Here is a 24160-nt window from a genome sequence, read left to right on the forward strand (position 1 = left end):
CTAATGAGTATAATTTAGTTGGCTACAACTCAACACGAGGATTAGACAAATAGGCTATGGCTATCAATGCTGAGCACTGTGCATGCTACTGGATTTTGTATTTTGTTCGAAAGCCTCTGTATTTCATGTGCTTGCTGCATCAGCACATGAACATTAGCTGCTGGGATAGCTCAGTCGGTACAGCATGAGGCTCTTAATCTCATTTGGCATCAGGTGCAGAAACTGATATTCTGAGAATCTCAGTTAAGATCTAAAAACAAACCAAAATCCAGAAAACCAAAACTACAATAAAAGCTAGAAACAAAACCTGAAAATTTCTAGTTCTTATGATGGCCTGGATAACCTTGAAAACAGGTAGGGCAGTCAGGGCCGGCTCAAGTAATTTTGGCACCTGAGGAGAACCACAAGATGGCACACCCACCCACACCCTGCCAGGGAAGAGAGAGTGAGTGAAGGTTTCTATCAGGAACAAGAGCAGGGGGAATAAAGATCTACATCAGGAACTGCTGCCCCTGTGGATTCTGCTGCTTGAGGCAGTTGCCCCACCTTGCCTCATGGGTGGGCCAACCCTGTGGGCAGTATATCTGGCAACATCTTAGAAAGCCTAAACAGACTGAACTGGAGTTCTGGTTAGAGTGGAGCTTCAGTGCTCTGTAGAGCTCCTTGGCTGACAGAACCAGCGTTACGCAAAAACAATCAGTTTGATTTGTTCGCACAATATATTCCAAGTGCAGAACTTAGGCTCCACTTGCTACAGTATTTGTAGCAAGAAAAACTCTTGCTCAGACAAATATTTTACTGCGCTATTGCTGTCTTCACCTAGCTATATGGAACTCTCATAATTTGCTCTGTGGGTTACAATAAGAACCAATACCAGTCTTATGCTCAGTGTTCATTGATTTTACAGCTACAGATAGTAAAAATGCAGCTGGATTTGGTGTTACTTATCACCGGATAATCACGCTCAGTTGTTAGCCCAGGAAGTCGAAGTTAAATCCCAATTAAATTGAAATGTGAGAGGAAAGAACTTCCCTTGTGGAACCAGCAAAGCTTTAGCCCTTAGGTTATTTTTAAAACTCTTGTTCTACCAAATTCCTTTTTAGCTGATACTTGATACCTTTTTAACATGAGCTTTATTAACAGTGATGAAGTGCAACAACTTCACAGTCAAGCAGTTGTATCTGTGCTGGCCACCCAGACAGCCACCCTTTCATGGCTTTGTTGTAGCTTTCTAGCATAAATAATATAGGTCTAATGTATCTGAGGTCCTCCTTAGTAAAACACTTCACTGTTTTTGCACATACAAAACCTATTTATCTGACACATTGGACCAGGAAGCTGAGATTCTCTAGAGGAATGCTGCACACATATATTCTTTGCCATAAGTAGGAATTATTATACGCACACTTTAACACAGTATGAGCCTTTAACTTTTTTTTTTTTAAGCTTATGAGGTAGAGAACAGGATACTTTTTACCTCTTAGTATTTCTCCAGAATGATATACATGGCCATAAACATTGTGCCAAATCCCAAAGTAACTACTTAGATTCTATACAATCCTTAAGACAGAAGTCCTTTATACGTAAGATTTGGTCTACTGTTCTTTTTGCTGAAAACCATGTGTGTAATAGACTAGTTATAACTCTAAATACTGAAGATAATGACGGCATTAATGAGGCAAACTTGGCATATATGAACTGCCTTTCTTTTCATAGGCAAGCCAAGTGATCAAGAGACAGCAACGAACTCATCCTCGATTTCTTAAAAGGTCCCACGTCTCTTTAACAAGTTCTTCTTATGGAACTTGAGGCAATACATATGTTATTAAACGTAAATCAATAAGTGTATTGTAAGCATATCAGTAAGCCACATGCAAAACTATGCCTCTAGATATTAAGTTATATCCAGCAAAGTCTTCCCATTTGCACAAGGAATTCTGCTTCCGCAGTGGAACTTGCCTCTCCTCCCTCTGTCTCATACCCAAATCTGTTCTGGATTTCACCCCAACCTCCCAGAGCAGATTTGGTGGAGGTGGGCACAGTGTCACGCAGGGAGAGGAGAGGGAGGGGAAGTTCCACTGTGCACGCTGATCTCTACCACCAGTCCTGACTTCCTATCTAAAATAAATACATGTAGCTGCATTTAGAACATAATCTTGCTGACAATTACTTTTCCATCCATTTCTGATAGTGCCCACTTTGTAACTTGCACACTTGCTGGTCAAATACTTTGTATCACATGCTGGAGTCTACACTTCATTATAAAATGCTCATATGCTTTGCTGTGCTGTTGAAGTCTCCAAATTACTTAACACTGGTATTTTGACAGAAACCTGAGGACAATTTGATATAGGGTGAGGAGGAGGACTTTTCCCACTTCTGTCCCAAATGGCAACAACATCCTAGCCTACCCAGGCACTTGATGTATCTCTGCTTTTCTGCATCACCAGATAGGAAAAGAGTGAAGGGCACATAAGTGATCTAAAAGACGAGGCAGGACTGGTCCAGGTTTTTGTTTTGATCTGTTAGGCAAATAGCTCTTTGATTGTATGCTGAGAAGCGTAACAATCACATGTAACCATCAAGGTTTAATCAGGATACGATTTCCTCATATTCATTTGGAAGATCAGTAATTCAGCAATCACACTATGGTGCTGATCATGATCTTGACTATAGAAATCCCTTATCTTACATAGGGGTTCAGTTCTAAGAGTTACACAAGTATACACAAAAATCACACATAGTCAAACCCTTGGAGCCACCCCATGGCTAATGGGAGAGGGAGGGAGCATCCATAGCACTGCCAGAGCTGATGTGCCAAGCTCAGCAAGCAAGGTGGAGAGCTTCAAAACTCTTTTTGTGCTTGGTCCACTTGAGTTACCTGCTGTGAAAGCAGCTTTTAAGCTCTCTTGCAGACTCTGGAAGACCAGGGATGCTCACACGAGATCTCATGGGAAGTCACACTGTCTCACAGGAAGATCCCAGAGCTTTCCAGAGTTGGTATGCTGATCAGGCCTTGCTCCACAAGCAAGTCGGAGAGCTTCAAAGCTCTTTCCATAGCAGGCACAAAAAGTGTTTTTAAGCTCTCTCCTTTGTCTGGGACTTGACTTGCACAATTTCAACCAGCCCACCTTCATTGATGAATGTTTGAAATTCCACAAGTCAAATGTGTGTAAGATGAGGGATTACTGTAAATACTATCCTGAGAATCCTCATTTTCATCATTAACTAGTAGAATTCCCTTTTCACCTATTAACAAGCAATGCAAAAATCTATTGAGCACCAAAATGGTAACAGTCAACCTTTAATTCAACAGAAGAAAATGGGAAAGTGCATCTTCTTTAGGTGCAAATGCCTGCAAATGTCAATTGAGGACAGCAGGAAGGTCGGAATGTATGGTGTGGTGGTTCTTGGAATGTGAGTGTCCTAGGCTTGTCTCCATGCTTAGCTGGCTGTGGATACTATACCTGGAAATGTGCAGTCTCAAAATAAAGAAAAGTATACAGAGTATAGTCTCACTACTTATTTCTTAAACGTGGAGATTTATATTTATAAAGGTTTTCACTAACATTTCAATAGAATGATGACATACTATTTTAGTGGTGTCCCCAATTTTTATTAAAAAATTTTTTTAGAAGAAAAGCCAAATTATCCCATGTTTTATAAACAAAGGCAGCTTATCCATGGAAACCAAACCTCTAAAAATAAACATACCTTTCTGTTCTAAGTTTTCTTCTGTTCCTGCCAAAAAGAGACTGCTTCACTTATGAAGGATATGAATATCTGATTATGTCACTCTCCAGGGGATGTTCTCAGGGGCTAGGGTACTAGTTACAAAATATATAAGCTTGGTACTCCCAAGTACTACAAATAAGGACAGGGTTGCAGATTCAGCACATTTCAGGAAAACAAAGGTCAAGCACAGAGAATCAGTCTAGGTTCAAACATCATCCAGAAACAAGATGGGGAAATAGTCCAAGGTCAGTACAACAGGGAGGTCAGGCAAGGTGCAGTAAAACAGAGAACCCAGAATCAAGAAGAAGGAGCAAAAGACCCATGTTGTTTACAACAACTAGACAATCCCTCAAGAGGGATGCCTTATATACTGCTAGCTGTGGAGTAACAGGTATGTGTTACTCACAAATAGATCCCTTACTTACAAGGAGGCTAACTACTCTGGGTCTGCAGACACATACTGCACCATTGTTCTTTGGCCTGGACCCAAATACTTTGGTGATCTTCCTCTTGAGGAATGCAGGGTTGCTGCACCTTCTGCTCAGAGAGTTCCAGGGGTTCCTCATCAGGTACCGATCCACAGAGCCCCTCAAGGGGATCCTCACCATTAGACTTAGAGGACCTGTCCTGCTCCTCAAGGTCCTTGTCTTGGGGGTGGGGTGGGGTATGCAGATTGTCATCCAAGGACTTTGTATCAGGTCAGAACATGGAATGAAACCAGTGGTTTCATCTCTTAGAAAGAAAGCTCAGGCTGCAATCCTAACACTACCTACGTATGAGTAAGCCCCATTGAATTCAGCGGGACTTACTTTTTGGTAGACATGATTAAGCTGGCACCATCAGCATCACTGGTGCCCTGCCTTATGGGGGAAAAACACATAGTATAATAATATATTACTATGGCTATATGTTTAAATAAATATTGCTCTTGGTGAGCCAATATTACAAATTTAAGCATGATGAAAAACAGACTGACCAGATCTAACTATTAAATGAAAAGCAAAATACTCTAATTGACAAAACTTAAGATATGTATGTTGGCTGGTTTCTAACGTAATACATATTACTAATTGCAAAAAACCAGAAAAAATACACTAACAATTCTAATTGAAGTCTACTGGAAAAACAGCTTTAAACTAACTCTTATTCTATGCGCCCTTAAAGTGTTTTCCCTGTGCCAAAAGTCTCTTTTTATACATAAAGATGGATGCAGTGCACCAGCAAATCTCATTCTCCTTGGTCTTCTCTAGAGGTTGGCCACCCACCACCTTCTCCCCCTCCCTTACGCCTGTTGATGAAGTGCCCAGAAACAAATGACCTGAGATGGAATAAAGTGTGCCTCTTCCATTTCATGTACTCAGTTGCAGAGTCTTTGGGGGAGGGGCACGCTTGCCCACACCTCCAGTGCCTTAGTGCTCAGTTCCCTCCAGGTTGGTGAGGAGGACTTAGAAAACCCATGTGGTCTCTAGTGCAGGTGGTTGTATGTCACCAGTAAGCAGCTCCTCTCATGTCTCTGTGCAGTCCCCTAATACAAAATGGCTCACTGCCTTATACGGAGGGGGGCTCCTGTTATTGTGACAAACTTTGCAGAACTTTTCATCCCAATGCAAGCATCTGATTTGATTAGCAGTCCTGGCACACAAGCAGCCCCTATCCAGCTGTTCTTCCTCCCTCCTTTCCCAGCATGAATATTATCACATAAGGGGGAAAGAAGGGATGAAACTTACTGTTCCCACAGGCCCCCAGATGTTGTCACCCCCCCCTGAATATCTGCAGTGGGCTGCCTGCTCTACCCAGGGTTCTAAATCACTGAAGTAGAGCAAGCTTCCTCAGTGCAGATGTTCAACCATCAACATGTGAAGGGCAGTGGGAGGTAAAGGTAAAGGGATCCCTGACCATTAGGTCCAGTCATGACCGACTCTGGGGTTGCGGTGCTCATCTCGCTTTACTGACCGAGGGAGCTGGTGTACAGCTTCCGGGTCATGTGGCCAGCATGACTAAGCAGCTTTTGGCGAACCAGAGCAGCGCACGGAAACGCCGTTTACCTTCCCCGCCGGAGCGGTACCTATTTATCTACTTGCACTTTGACGTGCTTTCAAACTGCTAGGTTGGCAGGAGCAGGGACTGAGCAACGGGAGCTCACCCCGTCGCGGGGATTCGATCCGCTGACCTTCTGATCAGCAAGTCCTAGGCTCTGTGGTTTAACCCACATCGCCACCCGTGTCCCCAGTAAAGATGTTTAACCATCAACATGTGAAGGGCAGTGGGAGAAAGCAAGTCTAAAAGACTCACCACTGCACTAGGGCAAGGGAAGTGATCTTTCCCAGTTTCATGGGCAGCAATACACTTGCTTATCTAAGAGTATTGTGTCATCTTTCCTCCTTGGTATAGTGTTAAAGCACACCTGAATGATCCAGACCATCAAACTGCCAAAAGTTCAGTTTTTATAGAGGTGGGCACACTTGCTGATGATCAATTAAGCAAGGGCATTTTATTAGCAGCCCCTGTCCGCTACTTAGCCTCTTAATTCCTATGGAAGCAGTAAGAGTGTACTTAGTTTTTCACACATGATTTCTCCATCTTGGCTTTATTTCTGTTAAATAAATCATGACACGGTATAATATGTCATGTGTTGTTGCTCATCTGAGGTTGTATTTATGTATTTTAAGACCTGCTAAGGAACAAGTGATTGCTATTATGTCCTGATATGTAAAATCACAGAATTCAAATAGGGTGCACTATATTTTCCCCATGGCTGTACGTGAAGGAGAAATGTCAACTTTGCTGCTGCTAAATTATCTGGGGTTTGTTTGGTTTAGAGCCTTGGCTCTCTAACATCATTTGGGGCAGCTGTTGAGTCCCAATGTCTTATATGCAGTTACTCTTAGTTAAAATAGATGAAGTGGTTTAACAACTGTGAAAACATTAGAGGTTCACATAACTTGTGCGCCTTTCATAAATTCCACTCCTGATAGACACGTATAAATAGAGGCTATTCACTGGGGAATAACTGGTCAGCTTTAAGAATCTCAGGAGCTATATTAAAATGGTGTCGGAAAAAGTTGGAAAAGAGATTACTCTTGAGATAAGAAACTGATTCCTAAAGCAACAAACATCTATGGACATGTGCTTCATTGAAAATTAAGACCTGCCACTAACTCATGCCAAAGAGTAGGTATATTCTTCAAAATTACCAAATTATACTTCTATCACTTCTAGTGAGTCTATGAAGGTGTGGGAGTGTGGGGAAAGCAGAAAGTAACTTATCATTCTCGGGGACAGGGAAGACCACCACTATAGCAGGCACCCACAACAGCCCCCAAGTTGAAAGGTATTTCATTCTATGTCTCGATTAGAGGTTGTTGTTTTTTTGTAAATGATGCTAGCTCCTGACTTTGGATTTTGGGATCTTGCTTCTTCATCAGCAAGGAAAAGTGAGTCTTATACTTTGAAGCAAGGTGAAAGTCAGCACCACAGACAGAAACTTCAAAACAAGCCAACAGCCACACACCCCTCCAAACACAAAGCCTGAAGATGGACATTTAAACAGTTCCTACGTATGTCAGCCCCTGCTTTATTTTAAAAGTTTTGAATTTTTATATTTCAGGACATTGTTATTTTTAAAGACCATGAGCAGAAGTCACAATATTGCTAGTCGTGTAGCCACACGCTGATTCCTTATTGAAACCTGGTGGAAATGTGGGGCCAGCCTGAATGGCTTGGTAGATGATATGAGTCAGGGGAATGGAAGGGGTGGAAGTTCTCAAGTGCAACCTTTCCTTCCCCCATAATATGCCTGCACAGTCCCAGTGCAGGGCCCTTAAAAGAGCAATGGCTCTTAACCAAAGTAAACTTAAATCCAAGCCATATTACAATCCATATCAAAATTTCTGTCACAAGCATGCAGTGAGAGTTTTGAAGAATATATACGTAAATATGCTAGTCAAATTGAACTTACAAAGACGTCAATAGCACAAAAACAATTTTAAAATGTACCAATAACTTGGAATATTTAATACTTTATTTTGAAAAAAACCTTTTCTCTTAGCCAGCCATCTCTCTAGTTCCCTTATTTCTAGAATCTTGCCTAATTTCTTCTCTGCTTCCCAGGACACAACACTGCTATTCAAAATGTTAGAGATCCTATCATTTGATTGGCCTAAGCAAACCTTTTAAGTTTTGGGCTACATAGAGTCAAATATACAATCACTGTGAAAATAATTCTGAAAGCCATTACCCAACATGGTGCTCACAGGTGTCCAGGATTTATAATCCTAATTAATCTGTTTTTGTTGGCATCCCGTTATCATCTCAGACATGGGGATAAAATGTACTATACAGCACAGGAATAACAGCAGTGATCAGGTGACTAGTACAGCTTTGTTCAGTCCTGAACAGTCCTTTCTGCTGGTCCTTTTCTCTCTCCCTACCTGTTTCTTCTGCACCCAATGGGCTGCCAGGGGAGGGCAAAATAACTGTTCCTGTTCCATTTGCAAAGAGCTTTGGAAATTAGGCCAAAGGCTGCATACAATTAGGCCTAGGTTGCTGGTCCTCTGGGTTAAGGAAACCACGTGTTTCTGCCTTGTCTTTGGTTATGAAAAAGTTGTATGGCACAGCATGTGTCCCCGTCACACCACTGTCTAGCTTCCTTTGTCCCTCAGAAGATACCCCAAGACTTATTAGCTACAGTTGGATTTCATGTGAGTCTGTCCCTAGTATAATAGATGCAAAAGGTTTGAGGACGGCACAGCAATGTTTCCCCATTTTTTTTACATGTTATGTCAATATTTAAAGGTTTCTTTTAAAAATAGCAAGGACATCATCTAAAAAAAAATATAGTAAACAGTATGGCTAATGTTCTTCTGTAAAACGTTTTATGACAAGGTCAATTTTTAATGATATTCTTAGTAATGCTACAGATAAACCTATGTGCATTAATCATTTCATTTATCTGACATTGCTGAAAAATTATTACCTGAGGTTACAAAGATGTTTCAAAGAAGCTGTCTAAGACAACCCTGTTTTAATAAACTTGGCTATGGCATACTTGTGTTGTTTTACTTTATCAAGTCTAAAAACTGGAATCTAAGGCTGGCTAGAAAGCTGGTTTATATCAAGCAAAACTCTTATCATGGGCTTGGTAATAGAAAACATGCATTTTACAAATGCATTAAAAAAACAGCTTCAGCCAAGTATTGTTTAAAAAGATGCCTATATGCTACCAAAACAATGAAGCAATGTTAAATTTATGAGCAATATGCTTTGTATGTGAATCATAACATACAATCCATGTCCACATCACTGGTTTTGTTAATGGACAGTTGCACTTGATTTTGGCATAGGTAGTATCAGCCTGTTCTCACAACAAAGGAGTTATCTAAATTAATACAGATGTGGAACAATTCCAAATGATAATAGCTGCTCTGCCTTGACATGGGTAGTTTAATCTTTGACCTCTGGGTATAGGGCGGTATATAAATTCAATAAATAAAATAAAAAATAAATCTCAAGTTCAAAACTAGGCAAGGCTGTCAGCCTATAATGTACACAGTGGAGCTGGATGAGCCTCATTTGAAACTTGGGGGAATTTGAAAAGCTATTGCTGATACAGTGCAAGGACCTGTTGTTGGAACTAAGAGAATAGCTCCCACCACTATGCAATCTGAACAAAAATCTTTCAAAACAGGACATGAACCAACCTGAATAAGGAAGGTGAAAGTAACTTGCCCCTGGAATTGCATGGGATATAAATGAAAACTGGTGGCATGGGCATTAGTCGACTCAGAACTGAAAAACCATCTAGTTAACAAGGGAGTGGATAAATGTTTTGCTTTCCCACAGAAATAACCATGCACATTTTTTTGCTGTTAACAAGATCAATAAACTCGCCACATTGTGAAGTCAATGTTTAACCCCGTTTTACAGCAATTGACTTCTGATAGGAACTCCTACCATTACATTTCTGTCACTTTACTTATTTAGATATGGCCAGCACTGTAGCACTGTATATGGTTTTAATTTTCGGAATAAATGATGTAACACCTTATAATCTTTCTTCTGCACCCTTAATGATTTTGTGATGAAGTAATATAAGTTGCAAGTGACCTCTGTAACTACCACTCAAGACCATAATATACACACTGGCTATGCAAACTATATTATCTTTACCTCTAAAAGTCCTTTCTAAATGTTCTATGGTTTATAGCAGCAGTGAAAGGCAGTTCAGGTCACCAGGGATTTATTCCCCTTTTTAATGTTTTTACTAGACTGAATAAACACATTCCCAAAGATTGAGACCACTGGCTACTCCAAAGATCGGTGAAGCACAGGGTAAACTTGTTTAAGTTGAAGTCTGCAAGATTGACACTTCTTCACAACAATGGGCAGCTTTGTTAACTTTAAGTGGAACTGGTTTGGGCCACATAGCTTACAATGTGCCCTGTTCCATCGAAAGCAATAAATGAATCTGGCCTTACTGGCTTCATATTGAGTTTCAATGTCATCTTCTTCACAAGGCTGTCTGTTATAAAATGGTCTCATTAATACCATGAAGTCACCCTGCCCTGAGCCCCCAAAACATTGGTTGCAGTATAATGATTGTTTTCAGTTTCTGGTAGGCATCACAGAAGATATACACTTTGGCAATGAAGCCAGGCTAAGAAGGAGAAGTCAGCAAGCTTTTCTCCCATGGAAATGAAACTGGAATTCTTGTGGTGTAGAGTGAGAAGAGTGTAGAGCATGTGGCTTTATCAGATCAGCCTCTCAGTTCCTGATATTCAATCACAGATAAAAGGAGCAAACCTCAGACTTTGCCTCAACTGGGTTGAATCAGCAATCGTTTTAAAAATTCAATAAAGTCTCCCAACTCTTTCAAGTCCAGGGTATATGCATGGCAGAGTAGGATTAACGCTGGACTTCTGGCATAGAAAACATCTTTCTTGTCATTTTTGCAGTCCTTACCAAAAAGGCCATCTGCATTAAGACACCCACAGTGGACTGAGTGGTTTTGTTTTGGGGGCTTTGGGTATTTGTTACTGTGATTCCCCTCACCCCTATGAGGAGCTTGTTTGCTTGTTTTATAGCCTATCCCATTCTGAAAATTGTGAGTAGAAAACAAAATACAAAGATCCTATTTTTATCTATCGATAAAATTCCACAGTTTGCAAACATGACCTGGCTTTTGAAGGTCTATCTGCCCACTGTGGGCAAGGCAGGATTTTGCTGTAATGGAAATTCAGATGTAATGATGCATTCACAGTTTCCACCCTTCAGCCCTGTGGCTTTCTTGGCTACCCCCGAGTTTAAAAACTATGCATCATGAACCTATCAACTTTCCAGAAGGGAACACCCCAAATTGCTCAGCTTATTACTTCCTCCCACTCCCACACATTATTAATGACATTCAGCCCTACAGTCTCAAGTGCTAACCCCTACACAAATTCTGCCAATCTGCTGAGTTCCTAGGATATCCAGATTTAACTGTTTTTGGCCAGTTGTTATTAAGCAACTCTTGCAGCGATTCAGTAACACAGAAATTGTGCAGTAGCTCAAGGCAAGCACATACAGATCTGGCTTCAATGTTCTGAGATGCTCAGCATACAGAAATTATTAACCTGTGACATCCTAGCTCATGGTTCATCCTCTTATCCATTGCAGCTACACAGCACCAGAGTGGGTTTTCTAATGCACGTAACTTTTTAGAAATGCTTCTAAATTTGAAAATGCACGTGGTGGAGACATACTAGATTTGTGCCTTTTAATGAAACCTAACATTGAGATGTTGTATTGGAGAGCCATTCTTAGTTTAATTTAGTTTAACTCTTAGTTTAATTCTATGGCCAGATATCTCTGTGTGTTCCTCTTAGTTACAGCAATGTAAAATCCTTCAAAGCTTTCAGTGAGCTTGCTTCTGATTTATACTGGTGTAAGTGCACCATCAAGTCTAGGATAATGATATAAGAAGTGGAAAAGGAGAGGAAATGACATGAAGATGGAAAAGGCTAGAGTTTCAACCCATTTTCCCAGGCTAAAAGTATTTTCTCCCCTTTTAAGAAATCCTCTTATCTCTTGGAATCTGCTATGCCATGTCTGCAGCTGCTGCTGCTGTTGTAGCACCAGACTGTTCTATCTCTCTTCTGACTGCTGATCCATCATGGTAGCAGCCAAACAGCTTGAAGATTAAGGAAGGAATACAGTTCTAAGGCCATTAAAAGAGTAGGCTGCTCTCTGGGTCATGGAAATTATCTCAGATTTCAATGCGTGCCAAATAATGGATTACTACTGGGATATGATTTTAACACTTTGGGGGTCAAGTCTATTGGTAGTTAGAAAGATGCGTCGGCGTCATCATCATCATTATTTTTATTTTAAAATGGCTGCCTTACAGTGAAAAAGACTAATGGTTATTCTACAGTGAAATCCTCTACATGTTCACTAGGAAGCAATCCCACTAAATTCAGTGATGCTATTGGACTCTAACCTTAACCTAGAATTCAGGATATTGTGTTATAAATGTATCATCCCTAATTAGTACACCAGAGAAAGAAAGCAGGATAAAGTAAGGTATACTATGACAAAAGTTGCTAGCAGCAGAATAGGAAAAGTAAAATGTTCCCATATGGCTTTATAAGCAGATGAACTATACATAACATACTACTTGGGAAAGTCAAAGATTCCTATGTGAGTAAAGGGCAATTGAGCCACACTGCTTGCCTCATACCAGTGTCATGCTCACTCTCCCAACCTGGCCCTCCAACCTCTGCATGTTGAGCACAAAGATGCCAGCTTCTCAACATAACTGAGGCAGCCCGACACAATGTCTTGATCCAGGCAAGCAATTATATTTAAGATCATTTTTTGTTATTATATTTAAATCTTAATTTTGGCACAGTTGTCAGAGGGGTAGCCATATTAGTCTTTTTTGTTTTTAGTCAAAAGCATCTTGAAGAACAAGATGACAAAAACTTCACTAGATTTATGAAGTGTTATCTTCAATTAGCAAGAATACATATGCATGGTTTTAGGGTGTGTGTGGAATGTAGCCGGTGTGGTCAGAGGAAAAGGAAATAGTACAAAAAAACTAGAGAATAAGTAAAGATTAAATGTATGTAAAATAAGCACAGTGACCAGTCCCAAGCAGTGTTGATGGTAACAAAACATCCTGCCATTGCTAGCTAATTAACACCTGCAGTGGGATTAAAAAAACTTGTTATCTCTGTTCAGCTGATAGAATTGAACTTATCCATAAGTTGTGATTTCACTCTTCTTTCAAGAATTCTCACTTTAAGGTCACCAACAGAGTGTCCTGGGAGGCTGAAATGTTCTCCAACTGGGTTTTGTTAGCTGCTTTTATAAGATTGTTTTAGCACTAAAGAAAGGGAGAGGAATGGTGCTAAGTAGATCTTTCTGTCAGCATTTCTGCTTGTCTGACAGAAGGCTCTCCAATCCCACCCAATTGCTTTGGGGGTTCTCCCAACCCTCTATAGTGAATTTGGGGGAGGCACAGAGTTTGTGCGGCAGGGAGGGGAGGGGAGGGGAGGAGAGGGGGGAAAGCCCTGTTGTATAAGCAGGAATGGATTAGTTCAATCCAGCCCAATGATACAAATGCTAACAACTCAATGCTGTCGTAACATTTCTAGTCCTGTTCCTCTGTCATACATTTCTATTGCTGGTAAGTGGTGTCACAATTTCTCCACTCAGCCAAAGGGAAACCATATAACTGTGCATTAACACATTTGTGCAAGCACTCTTGCAAACATTTAATGCCAAGCAAGATTCAATGTACATATTACTTGTTGGATCAGAACCTACCAGCATAAACTAGATGCATGTCAGGACATGGGCACTATCTAGTTCAACTGAATTACTTTCACTTGGATATCAATTTAACCTGGGAAATCAGCCATATGACCAGGGCTATGCTAGGTTCTACGTGTGAAGACCTCATTCATATATTATGCCCTCATGAACAGCTGCTACTGGTGCATCTGGTGGGGATGGAGGTATTAAGGTTCTCTCTAGCTTCAACTCTTCATCACACATTTGGGGAGCTATCAGAAAAAGTACTGACTGATCTGCCATGTAACAATATCTAACTACTGCACTTTGGCTTTCTTTCTGTTAAAGCCATTTGAATGGGTACTTATGGAAAGTAATACATCATGTTCATTACTACTGAAATCCATGATTCAATATGGCTTAACACAACAAACCTCTCTCTTTCTAGCTTGAGACCTTGAGAGTTCAAGGACTTGGAATGAGGGCATTACAATTTCTAACTTTGTTCCAGTCTGGACACTCAACTCCATATTTAGCACCATTTCTTCCACACTTTACCCATTAGCCCAATAAGATATGTGACTGAATTCTCGGCATTTCCCTTAAATGAAGCAGTGGGGTGAGGTGAGGCTCTTAGTAAGACCAAGGAAGCAGCACAGGAGGTGGGGGCATTTAACCATTTCATCATGCACCCTTCCCCCAAGCACTACTATTTGCAACATGGGGGGGGGATACAGTCATCATGCAGGTGTCTGCATTACAAATGCAGAGCAAATGGTAACCTGAGAGTGATGATGGGGGGTGGGGAAGCAGACTAGAAAAGGGTTACATGTTATTAGCACTCACACTGCTCCCAGTGACAGATCTCCCTGTGAAATGTGTACTTTGGCCCACAGTTACAGAGAGAGAAAGTGAGAAACCAACATTTATCAACTCTGTTATACTGCAAATTCCAGAAGAAAACTTACTCAAGCAAAGTAAAAAAAAAACCCCACACAACTCCCAACCTTTAGTTTAGTTTTACTCATTTTTCATGTTCCTTCCTGCTATCAATCTACCGCACCTTGATTAACAGTAAAATTTAAAGTAGACGAAGGCAATGAATAACATGACAGAAGTTGTGCCTCTTCTTACAAGTCCTTTCTGGATGGTCAAGGAAAGCAAGCATATACCGGCCATGGGATTTTTGTTCAAGGCCATAAAGCTAGAAGAAGGTATGCCACTAAGTGAAAAGAAAATGCTTTAAGTAAATTGAATACTTTTATTTATTTGCTTGCCTAATACCTGAAGGTGCATTTTTGTGATTTTTCATTAGAAACGATAGCAACATCCTCCAAGACGAAAGCTAGGTCATTCCCCTCCCATTCAGATTGAAGTTAGCTTTTTTGGGGGGAACACATCAGAACACAGTATTTCACAAGAAGCAACAGGAGAAACATGATAATATGGGTTGTGTACACCATTTCTCAAACCAGTAGTGGGAGTACACTGGATTCAGAGTCAGCAGGGAGCAGGGGGCTGTACACAGCCAAAGCCTTCCTCTCCTCTTGCATTTGACCAAGGCCAGTGTGATAGTAAACACTATGGGTGTTATTAAATTAAATAGTTGTGCAGGCACAACAATCAGTACTAGCGCAAAAGGGTTTTTCTTCAAGCACCCTGCAACATTCCCAAATCTGCTCTGGAGGACTGGGGGAATCCTCTGAACAGATTTAGGGGGTATGTAGGAGGAGAGGGGGAGAATGTTCTGTTGCGACTTCAATATAATCCTGTGTTTGTAGGATTGGATTCTAAAATGCTTTGAGATGTAGCCTACATTTTCCTTTGCCCACAGCAAAGACTAAGAAAAAGCACAGTCTCTGCAAGCATCTGTCAAAAGTGGATAACAGCTCAGGTGTGTCATCTGCACTCTTTCCAAACATTCAGGAGAGTTAGAGTGGATTAAGGACCATGGAAGCAAGCAAACAATTTGATTTTACTGACGGAAGAAGCAGTCTCTAGCTTGGGCATGACCCCACTGTACAACTCCTAGTGTGTGCGTGCATGTGTGAATATATACATATAATGAACTTAAAATGATACCACAAATCTATTCTTAATGTTGAATTCAGAGCAGAATACATATGAACTATAAAATCACTTTTTAAAAAACATTACAGAATTAATTAACATAGTAAGTATTTAACAACTCACGATGTTCCTGGACTTGCTGTTGGCGGAGGACCTAGAAAAATGAGAATTTGTTTAAAAAAGAGGAAGAGGAGGAGTTAGTTTTTACTAAGTTTACAGCAGGAAATTTTTTGTTTTTGCTTGTCAATTTTAATTTATTTTATTGTTCCAAATTTCTAATATAAGATTCAAAGCTATTGCTATGTATTTCTCTGCTTTCAATAGGTATACATTTTGCTCTTACATCACTTAATATTTTAATGAGTGCATTCTATATACAATGATGGACAGTGTGTGTTTGTGTGTGCGTTTAGTACAGTTTGGCTTTCACTCTGCTAAGTACTGTAACCCTAGCATATGATATGAAGGCACATGAGGCCACTACCTTGCTCAATGCCTGAATGGGTGATTGTCTGGGAACCATATCTAAGGCCAGCTTGGATTCCATGGTGGAAGAAAAGCAAGATATATAACAACAACAACAATAACAGATTACATGTTCTCATGCCTAAGGGCAGAAGTAGCCCACTGGCCAGCAGTGCTAGGGGGAAAACAGGGGGAAAACAAAATGTGATGTTAAATGCATGCAAAAAGTTTAAGGGCACGTTTTGAAATTACTATTTAAATCTAGCCTGCAGAGGTTGGAGCCTCAAAGCATCATCAGGATGGACATATCCCGGCATTTAATTCTTTTGCTGCATTTTGCATTTAGCCATGGGAGAAAAGCTTCCATTGGCACTAACAGCATCACCTGTGGGAAATGGTTTCCCCGCCCAAGCAGGACAGCAGGAAGAGAAAATATTAAATCCCTGCACATCAATATCTCAATGCTATCCTAGCCTGTGTGGCTGATATTTAAGTAATAAAAAATGCTTACACATTTAATATAACATGTAGTTTGGCTCTTAGCTGCGCCTGCCTCCAACACTGTTTGTTTAACAAGCTGTTTATAATGTAACAATATCACAAGATTCTCCATTGCAACAGCTTGTATTAACATCAATCAGATTGCAATGGCTTGTATTAACATCAATCAGATGTAATCTGAAAAGTAAATAATTGAATAAAGTGATAAATCTGCTTGCTTTGTCATTCTGAATATGCAGTTTTGTTCAGCTATGTCCTGTGCTAACTTGGTTGGGCATGATGGGGAAACATTTATCTTTGCCTCCATTTTACCCAACTTTTCTTGAAAGAGGAACTTTTCCAGCAAGAGGGACTTCTTACCGAATTTCACAAACAGTACCCCAGTGGTAGAAACGGTTTTCTTGCCATTTGTTGCCACACACTGAAAGTAGCCGGTATCTGTGGTATCAAGGTTTCTTATTCGTAATCGAGATCCATAGTTTGTCGCACGGAAAGATATCCTTCTGGGTTCCTGCACGACGGGAGCATCATTTTTCAACCAACGCACAGTTGGAGGAGGATTCCCAGAAACCCTACAGTGCAGTTCTGCCGTCTGGCCTAAGGTAGTGGTGATATTGTTCATGGGCTCATCAAGCTTCAAGAAATAATCTGTCAAATACACAAGGAAGAGGGATTAGACAAAACAACTGCTCACTTGGCCACAGTTTTAAACAAATCAGTTTCTTCCACCCAAGAGATTTCTAATCAAACATAAATAATGTATTCTAGCATATCAACTATGAATGAATCTCTTTTTCCTATCAAGAAAGATTAATGGATGTATATCTATTGCTACATACAACACATACAAATATGTAAAGTAGTATAAGGGAAAGTGTCACAAATAATCTACTGAAGATTCTGTCTTACATTTAGATGTATACTCATAAAGCTGGCTGTTGGAAGATCTTTTCTGTCTCTTTCACATTCCAAATGTGCTCATGGTTATGTTATTTAGACAATATAGATAACGGCTCTGCATTGCCTTATATAATATTTAGCTACTTCTGTCACTGTTCACCCAGCACACTTATTTCATTTTATTGCTATATGATTATTATCAGATTTCTGAAAGTGGAAACAATTTGAAATCATTTGAAACTTACATTTGGTACCAAAGCTTCAGTAAGTTTAACAACCAACATATTGAGTATCTATCTGTATTTTGGACATAAAATATTGTGTGAATTGTCTTCTTAGTCCAGCAGATGAGTTTCAGGTGAAGGCAACTACCTAATTTGAAAAATTAATTGTCTTTTTTTTGGTAGCTTTTTATACATACTCACCCTGTTTTACCTTTGTTATGGTAGCTTTATTTATCCAAGCAATGTTGTTGAAAAGGTAAGCTGCCTATGGGAAGCCACAACTAAGTTTTCTAGACCAGATAAACCCAACTCTCTAGCAAGTTATACTAGCTTGACCTAGGGATGCGGGTATTGCTGTGGTCTAAGCCACTGAGCCTCTTGGGCTTGCCAATTGGAAGGTTAGCATTCAAATCCGCGTAACGGGGTGAGCTCCCATGCTCTGTTCCAGCTTCTCCCAACCTAGAAGTTTGAAAGCATACAAGTGCAAGTAGATAAATGGGTGCTGCTGTGGCAGGAAGGTAAATGGTGTTTCTGTGTGCTCTGGCACTTGTCATGGCCCTCCGTGTGCCAGTAGCGGTTGGTCGTGCTGGCCATGTGACCCAGAAAGCTGCCTGTGGACAAATGCTGGCTCCTTCATCCTGAAAAGTGGGGTGAGTCCCGCACCCCATGGTCACCTATGACTGGACTTAACCGTCCAAGGGTCCTTTACTTTTTTTACCTTACAAGCTTGACCACTCATCTGTATATACATTAATATAATTTTATGGTAGCTGTAGGCCTTCACACATAAATGAGTAGCATGAAGTAACGCTGGCACTTTAACAACATTTAGCAAGCACTTTAATATTCCCAATGTTCAGCTAAATAGGCACCTATCTCTGGATCTGGTCAGAAAACAGGTCTGTTGGTTCCTTTCTTCCCCCTCTTGAACTAGAAATCTATCCGCTTCTGATGTTGATGCATGTATTGGTTTCATTTCCCACAAGACCTACATCCTCCATTTTTTCTAGCTTCTTTTTGTGGCATTGTGTTAGGATTCAAATGTCCATTATTGGATCTATGTTCCATTTTTTGGCTATCAGTAGTGCCAATGTTTTCTTCCATGCAACACAACACCAACTGCTGCCTATCTCTATTAATTTCCTTCAAGTATGGCACACTTACTCTTTAAATCCAAATTTAACCAGCTTCTCTCTTCAAAGGGCCACCTTTTCCTATCCAGATGTTCAGATTTGGTAGCCAATAGCAAATGTTGTTCCTGGACATCTTTACTAAAATCCAACCCACCTAAAAGTCAACTCTCAAAGTACAATTTTGTAAATATATGTGCTTCTTTCAATTACAGAGCTACTGCGGAACTGTAATTTAGAAGGCAAAGGAGGTGATTAAAGAGACCTAATTTTACAAGCTTTTAACACCTTAACACAATTTTGCCTATGTAAACTTTGGTTAGATGTTTAGCTTCATATCAAAGACGTTGCAATATCATGAATACTGTGGGCAAAGAACCCACAAGGGACTGGCAGTATATATGATCACCATTTTACTGAAGAAGGTATTATAGCAATGAAGACAGTTGACTACAATTTTACAAGTGAGCAAGGGGAAGTGGGTTCACCACTCACTTAGGGGTCCATATAATCTAGTATCATGCTTTGAACACTTAAAAGAAAACTCATTGTTAAAGTATAGCCTTAGTCAGATCATACATTCTTGAATTCCCACAAAAATCTGCATTTAATAAAATCATACTAATAGTGCACAGCTTCTGAGCAACCGCATTCAAATTTTAAGTATTAGATTTCTTTACAATGCTGAACTTGATTACACTTCAAAGAGAGTAATTTAGCTGCTTTACAGTGCAATAGAGTCAAAGAGGGAAATATTAATTTTTCTATGATCGTCATGCTGACAAGGGTACAGAAAACTAACACAGAACATACAGTATTTCCAAAGAAGCATGGGTGAGGAACAATTAACAGGGTGCTGATTTGTTTCTGACACGTCGATAAATAATGGATAATTTAATATACACTGTTATAATATGGTTGCATCATCACAAAAGCACAGATATAAATTTTACAGAGATGTAGCTGCATTCAGATGACCAGATAGAGATATAAGGAGTTGTCATACGGAATAAGACCAATGGCTTACCTAGCCCTTTGTTGTTCTGGGAGAAAATGGTTGCTTGTTGTATATCAGCAATGGGTAAGGACAAAGCAAACAATCAGCAGGGATACCTATTTTTGCCACCCCCTTCTCTCTCACACTTTCATCATTCATTCATTCATTCATTCATTCATTCATTCATTCATTCATTTTTACTTTCACACAAGCCCCCAACCCACAAGTCATCCATTCACACACCAAGTATACACCCCAGTCATCCATCATTCATTCATTCATTATCTTACTCTCTCACACACACATCCATTCACACACATTCTTAAGTTTCCCTCCCATCCTATGTCTGCCTCTTATAGTTCCTGTAATCCGAATTTATATAGGTTTACTTGGACATTAAGTCTCAAGGAGGCATTTCTGAAGCATCTTCCCAACACCATTGTGGAGTTTTCCCTTTTCAGGACTGCACCAAGAAGTGTGGCAAAGCACATGATTCCCAGTAGAAATAAAATATTCACAAAAGGAGCAAGAGGAGCTTCTGGATCACTATGTCACACCTGTGGGGTGGGGTGGGAGGCCATGAGAAGTCATCACAGAGGGCAGTAGCGAGGGTATCTTTCCTCTCCATGAAGTGTAGCAGCTAGAACATATTTCTAAAGGATGTTACGCTGCTCTGTTAGGCTGAGTCTCCAAGCTCCGATGCCACTGCAGGGTTTATGGAAAGGAAGAGAGATCCCTGAGTGCTACCAGATGCTGCACACATAAGGCCATGGATTACCCACCTGATTACAGTGTCAGGAAGATGCATTTTCAAGTAAAAAGAGGATTTCCCAATTGGTGTGTGGAGGAAAGGGTGGGGCAGCACTGAGTAAACCTGAGTTTTGCTACCTAGGTCACTGTGTGCAGAGGGGGAGGGAGAACCATAATATCAAGATGGATCCTCAGAAGCACAATTGTTTTATTACTGCTTCACCTGATCTTGACATGAACGCTGTCATTGAAAACAGGTTGCATAATATAAATCCTGACCCAAATTATATCATCAACCCTTTAATATTTTTTTGGCTATGGCACTCAAGCTAATTGCTACAGAATACACCAATTATATGTCTGAATTTAGGAGGATTTAAGGATTGTACCATAAATCAGTTAGCATTTTCTTCATTTTTAAAAAACATATATTCGCCTTTGTTTGATACCAAGCATGTATGACAACGCTTTCAGAAAATACTTTAATGTCAGAAATTTTGAGATGAAACCAGAAATCTAAAATTTAGACCACATATAATTTGATAACAAGTCAATTTTACTTTTCAATTTGTTAAAACAATCTGTTCCCAGTCTTAAATCCTAAATGCCAAGTTTCAACCCACAGAGACTTTTTTTTCTTTATGCTCAAGTTATAAACCACTGTAAAATGCTGACAGACCCTTACTGTAGCAGGCCTAGTGGGTGCCCTATAATGAACTTCTAAATTGCTTGAGATAATATCTAGAAAGCTTGGCCTTAAATATGTTTCTGGTTTTGAGGCATTGCCAAAGAAAACACTGCACATCATAAGTCACCTTCATGAGTCTAAGAGTATAAACTGGAGACAAAGAATGCAAAAACTAAATATTAGGTGTCTTTATTCTGCAACTTTCCCCCTCATTTTTTCATTATGGAATAGTGCTTTAATACACAGTTAAGTTTAAGGAGTTCTGAAACCACAAAATGTGCATTGTAAGAAGAAATATGTGCATTGTTAAAACAGGAAAGCTTTCAGACTATTTACTACTTTAAGTGATGGCGTCCAGGTGCATTTTAAAGTAAAACTGGCAAATTCTTGCAAAGGAATTTGAATCTTTGTAGGATTACTCTAACTTAAACTTAAGTTGCAACTTATTCTGATGAACATTTGGCATGCTAAGGCAAAAGCAAAAAGCTCATTATGATTGCTAATACTGCTGTTAGTACTACCAGGATGTCATGCTAGAATCTGTTCCAAGCCATTCAGCTGCAAAAATAAGAACTGAATGCAAGTAAAGAACCTTAGTTCCTCTTTTCCTTTTCCTTGGGGTCATGAAGATGGCAGCAAAAGAGGATGCAGGAGCGTCTTTAAAATGAATCATTTCATCATATTGATTAATAAAAACAAGGAAAATGCAAATTGACTTTTCAGACAACAGAATAATGCTTTATTATTATTTGGCAACCCACATGAAGCATATCAAAAAGTTAAAAGAGACATGAATGGAAATATTTGGTCATCAGCATTTCAAGCAGGGAGCAAAGGCCAGCAACTCATTTTGCTCAGCCAGCTTGCTTTTATTTCACCAAAGTTCTCAATGAAGCATTCATAGAAAGCTTTATCCAAACACATAGTGCTGAATGGATTGTGTTTTCTCTTTATTGTTCCACTGCATATATTCCTTTCCGAGTTAATAATATACAGAAGTAGGCAATAGGCATTAGGGCGGATATTTTCTGAAAGCTTAGCCATTTTCTTTCTTCCTTTCTTTCTTCCTTTCTTCCTCCCTTCCTCTCTCTCTTTCACACACACACCAGAAGCTGGACAGCTTCGCAGTGTCATACATCTCTATCAGACTTTCTGATTTATTTAGACTACCAACACTCAAGCCACAGGATGAAAAAGAAAAAGACAGTGTCCCTTTGCAGCCAGCATATCAGCTTATGGGGTTCATTTATTATATTTTTGTCACCCTTCAATTTAGGAGCTTAAGGTGGCATACATGGTTCCCTCCCTTCATTTTATCACAACCCTTTCATGTACATTAGACCAAGAGAGAGATAGAGATGGGGACCGACTCACAGTTACCCAGTGCGCTTCATGGCCAAGTGGACAGTTGAATCTGTCTTCCTTGTCCAGGTCTGGCACTCAAACCATATACTCTAACCTCACTGTATGTTTTGGGAGCAGAGAAACTTCCATATGAAGTTGTCCATTCTTTAAGTATAATATCTCCATTGGAAGCCCTGCTCTAAGTGCCCACACCTTCAGAGGTTAGATAGGTGGCAACTCAGAATTGAATTTTCTCAGTGCTGGCATCCCAATAATGAAATGCTCTTCCTAGGAACTCATCTGGTGCCTGCTCTCTGAACTTCAGGTACCAGGTGAATACACTTTCCTTCTTCAAAGCTTTAAGTGGATAAGTTAATTTTGCCTTTTCCTGTCAATCACTATTGCTTCATTGAGTTTTGTTGTCCTGGATGATTTATGATGAAAATCAAGTTTAAAGAAATGTTTTAAATAAATAAATGTCAATATTTGAAACAGGAAAGGAAGAAGAATAAAATTCCATGAAACCCCAGTCTCTGACCCCCACTGAAGGGAAAAGGCAGTAAAGCAAGGGCAAAAGTATTTTAATAGTGCATTCCAGACAGCACATTCCTAAATGAATTAATTCAATTCAATAATATCCCCTTAGCACACAGTCAACTGTACAGCAGTAGAGTAATATGCATGAGATGAACAGACACTGGAATTTATTTAAAAGTTAGAACAAATATTTATATTTATTCCTAATTTTCGTATAAAGAAAGTTAACAATATATGATGCCATATATTATTGGATGAATAGTAACTCCTCACAAAAACAAATATAAACAAAAGCGGTTACTCTTAGAGTGACTACCATTCTGAAATATTAAATGAGATTTCAAAAATGGAACATGACCAAACTTTAATGACATTATTTATTAATTTATGCTGCATCTTTTAAACTGAGATTTACTCTAGAACGGCCTTCAATATTTTTGAAGATGGTAAGGAGAACAAGCAAACTTTTAGCTGTCAATACTTTTAGCTGTCAAGTGGATTTTCTACCTGACTGTGCTCCTTTTGACAGTTTTCAATTCTGTGTTTTAGATTTTTCATACTGCTTTGTTTCTGAATACATTTTAAAATTTCCAAAGAGCTTTGGTGACAATTTTGATAAGTGAAAACTGGCGCGGAGGAATTACATTTTTCTTTACTTGAAATCTGGTTTGTAAAACAAGCAGGAGGTCTACACACTTGTTACTAATTTATAAAATGTATCAGTTCCAAAATGGCCCAAAGCAAATGCAAAAACTATAACAACAATTATGTTGTTAGAGGTAGACACACACACACACACACACACACACACACACACACACACAGAGACTGGTAGCATTTACAAATGTATGATTAAAGTAGCAGGTTCAACAACTGTATAAAAAAAAAGAAAAGGAAATCAGAGTCTAGAAAAGCTATGTGCTACAAATTATTGTTTATAACAAATAAGTAATTTGTGACTAGCATACAAAAATCCATATCATCTTGTAACCTAAACTACTGAAAAACATCAAGGAATTTTGTTGTCACTTTAGAAACCACA

At 39.6% G+C, this 24160-nt stretch overlaps 1 protein-coding gene across 2 annotated transcripts in view; it reads right to left on the reverse strand.

Annotated features, from left to right (window-relative positions):
- Positions 1-24160, reverse strand: part of ROR1 (receptor tyrosine kinase like orphan receptor 1) — a 152716-nt gene that overhangs the window by 15541 nt on the left and 113015 nt on the right. For both annotated transcript variants that reach the window (XM_077928640.1, XM_028733196.2), the window contains exons 3-4: positions 16909-17196; positions 15706-15736 (exon numbers count right to left, since the gene is read on the reverse strand). In XM_077928640.1, coding sequence (XP_077784766.1) covers positions 15706-15736; positions 16909-17196 — 319 coding nt within the window. The remainder of the gene's footprint in view (positions 1-15705; positions 15737-16908; positions 17197-24160) is intronic.

The sequence above is a fragment of the Podarcis muralis genome, chromosome 5 (genome assembly GCF_964188315.1).
Source record: "Podarcis muralis chromosome 5, rPodMur119.hap1.1, whole genome shotgun sequence".
Lineage (NCBI taxonomy): Eukaryota > Metazoa > Chordata > Lepidosauria > Squamata > Lacertidae > Podarcis > Podarcis muralis.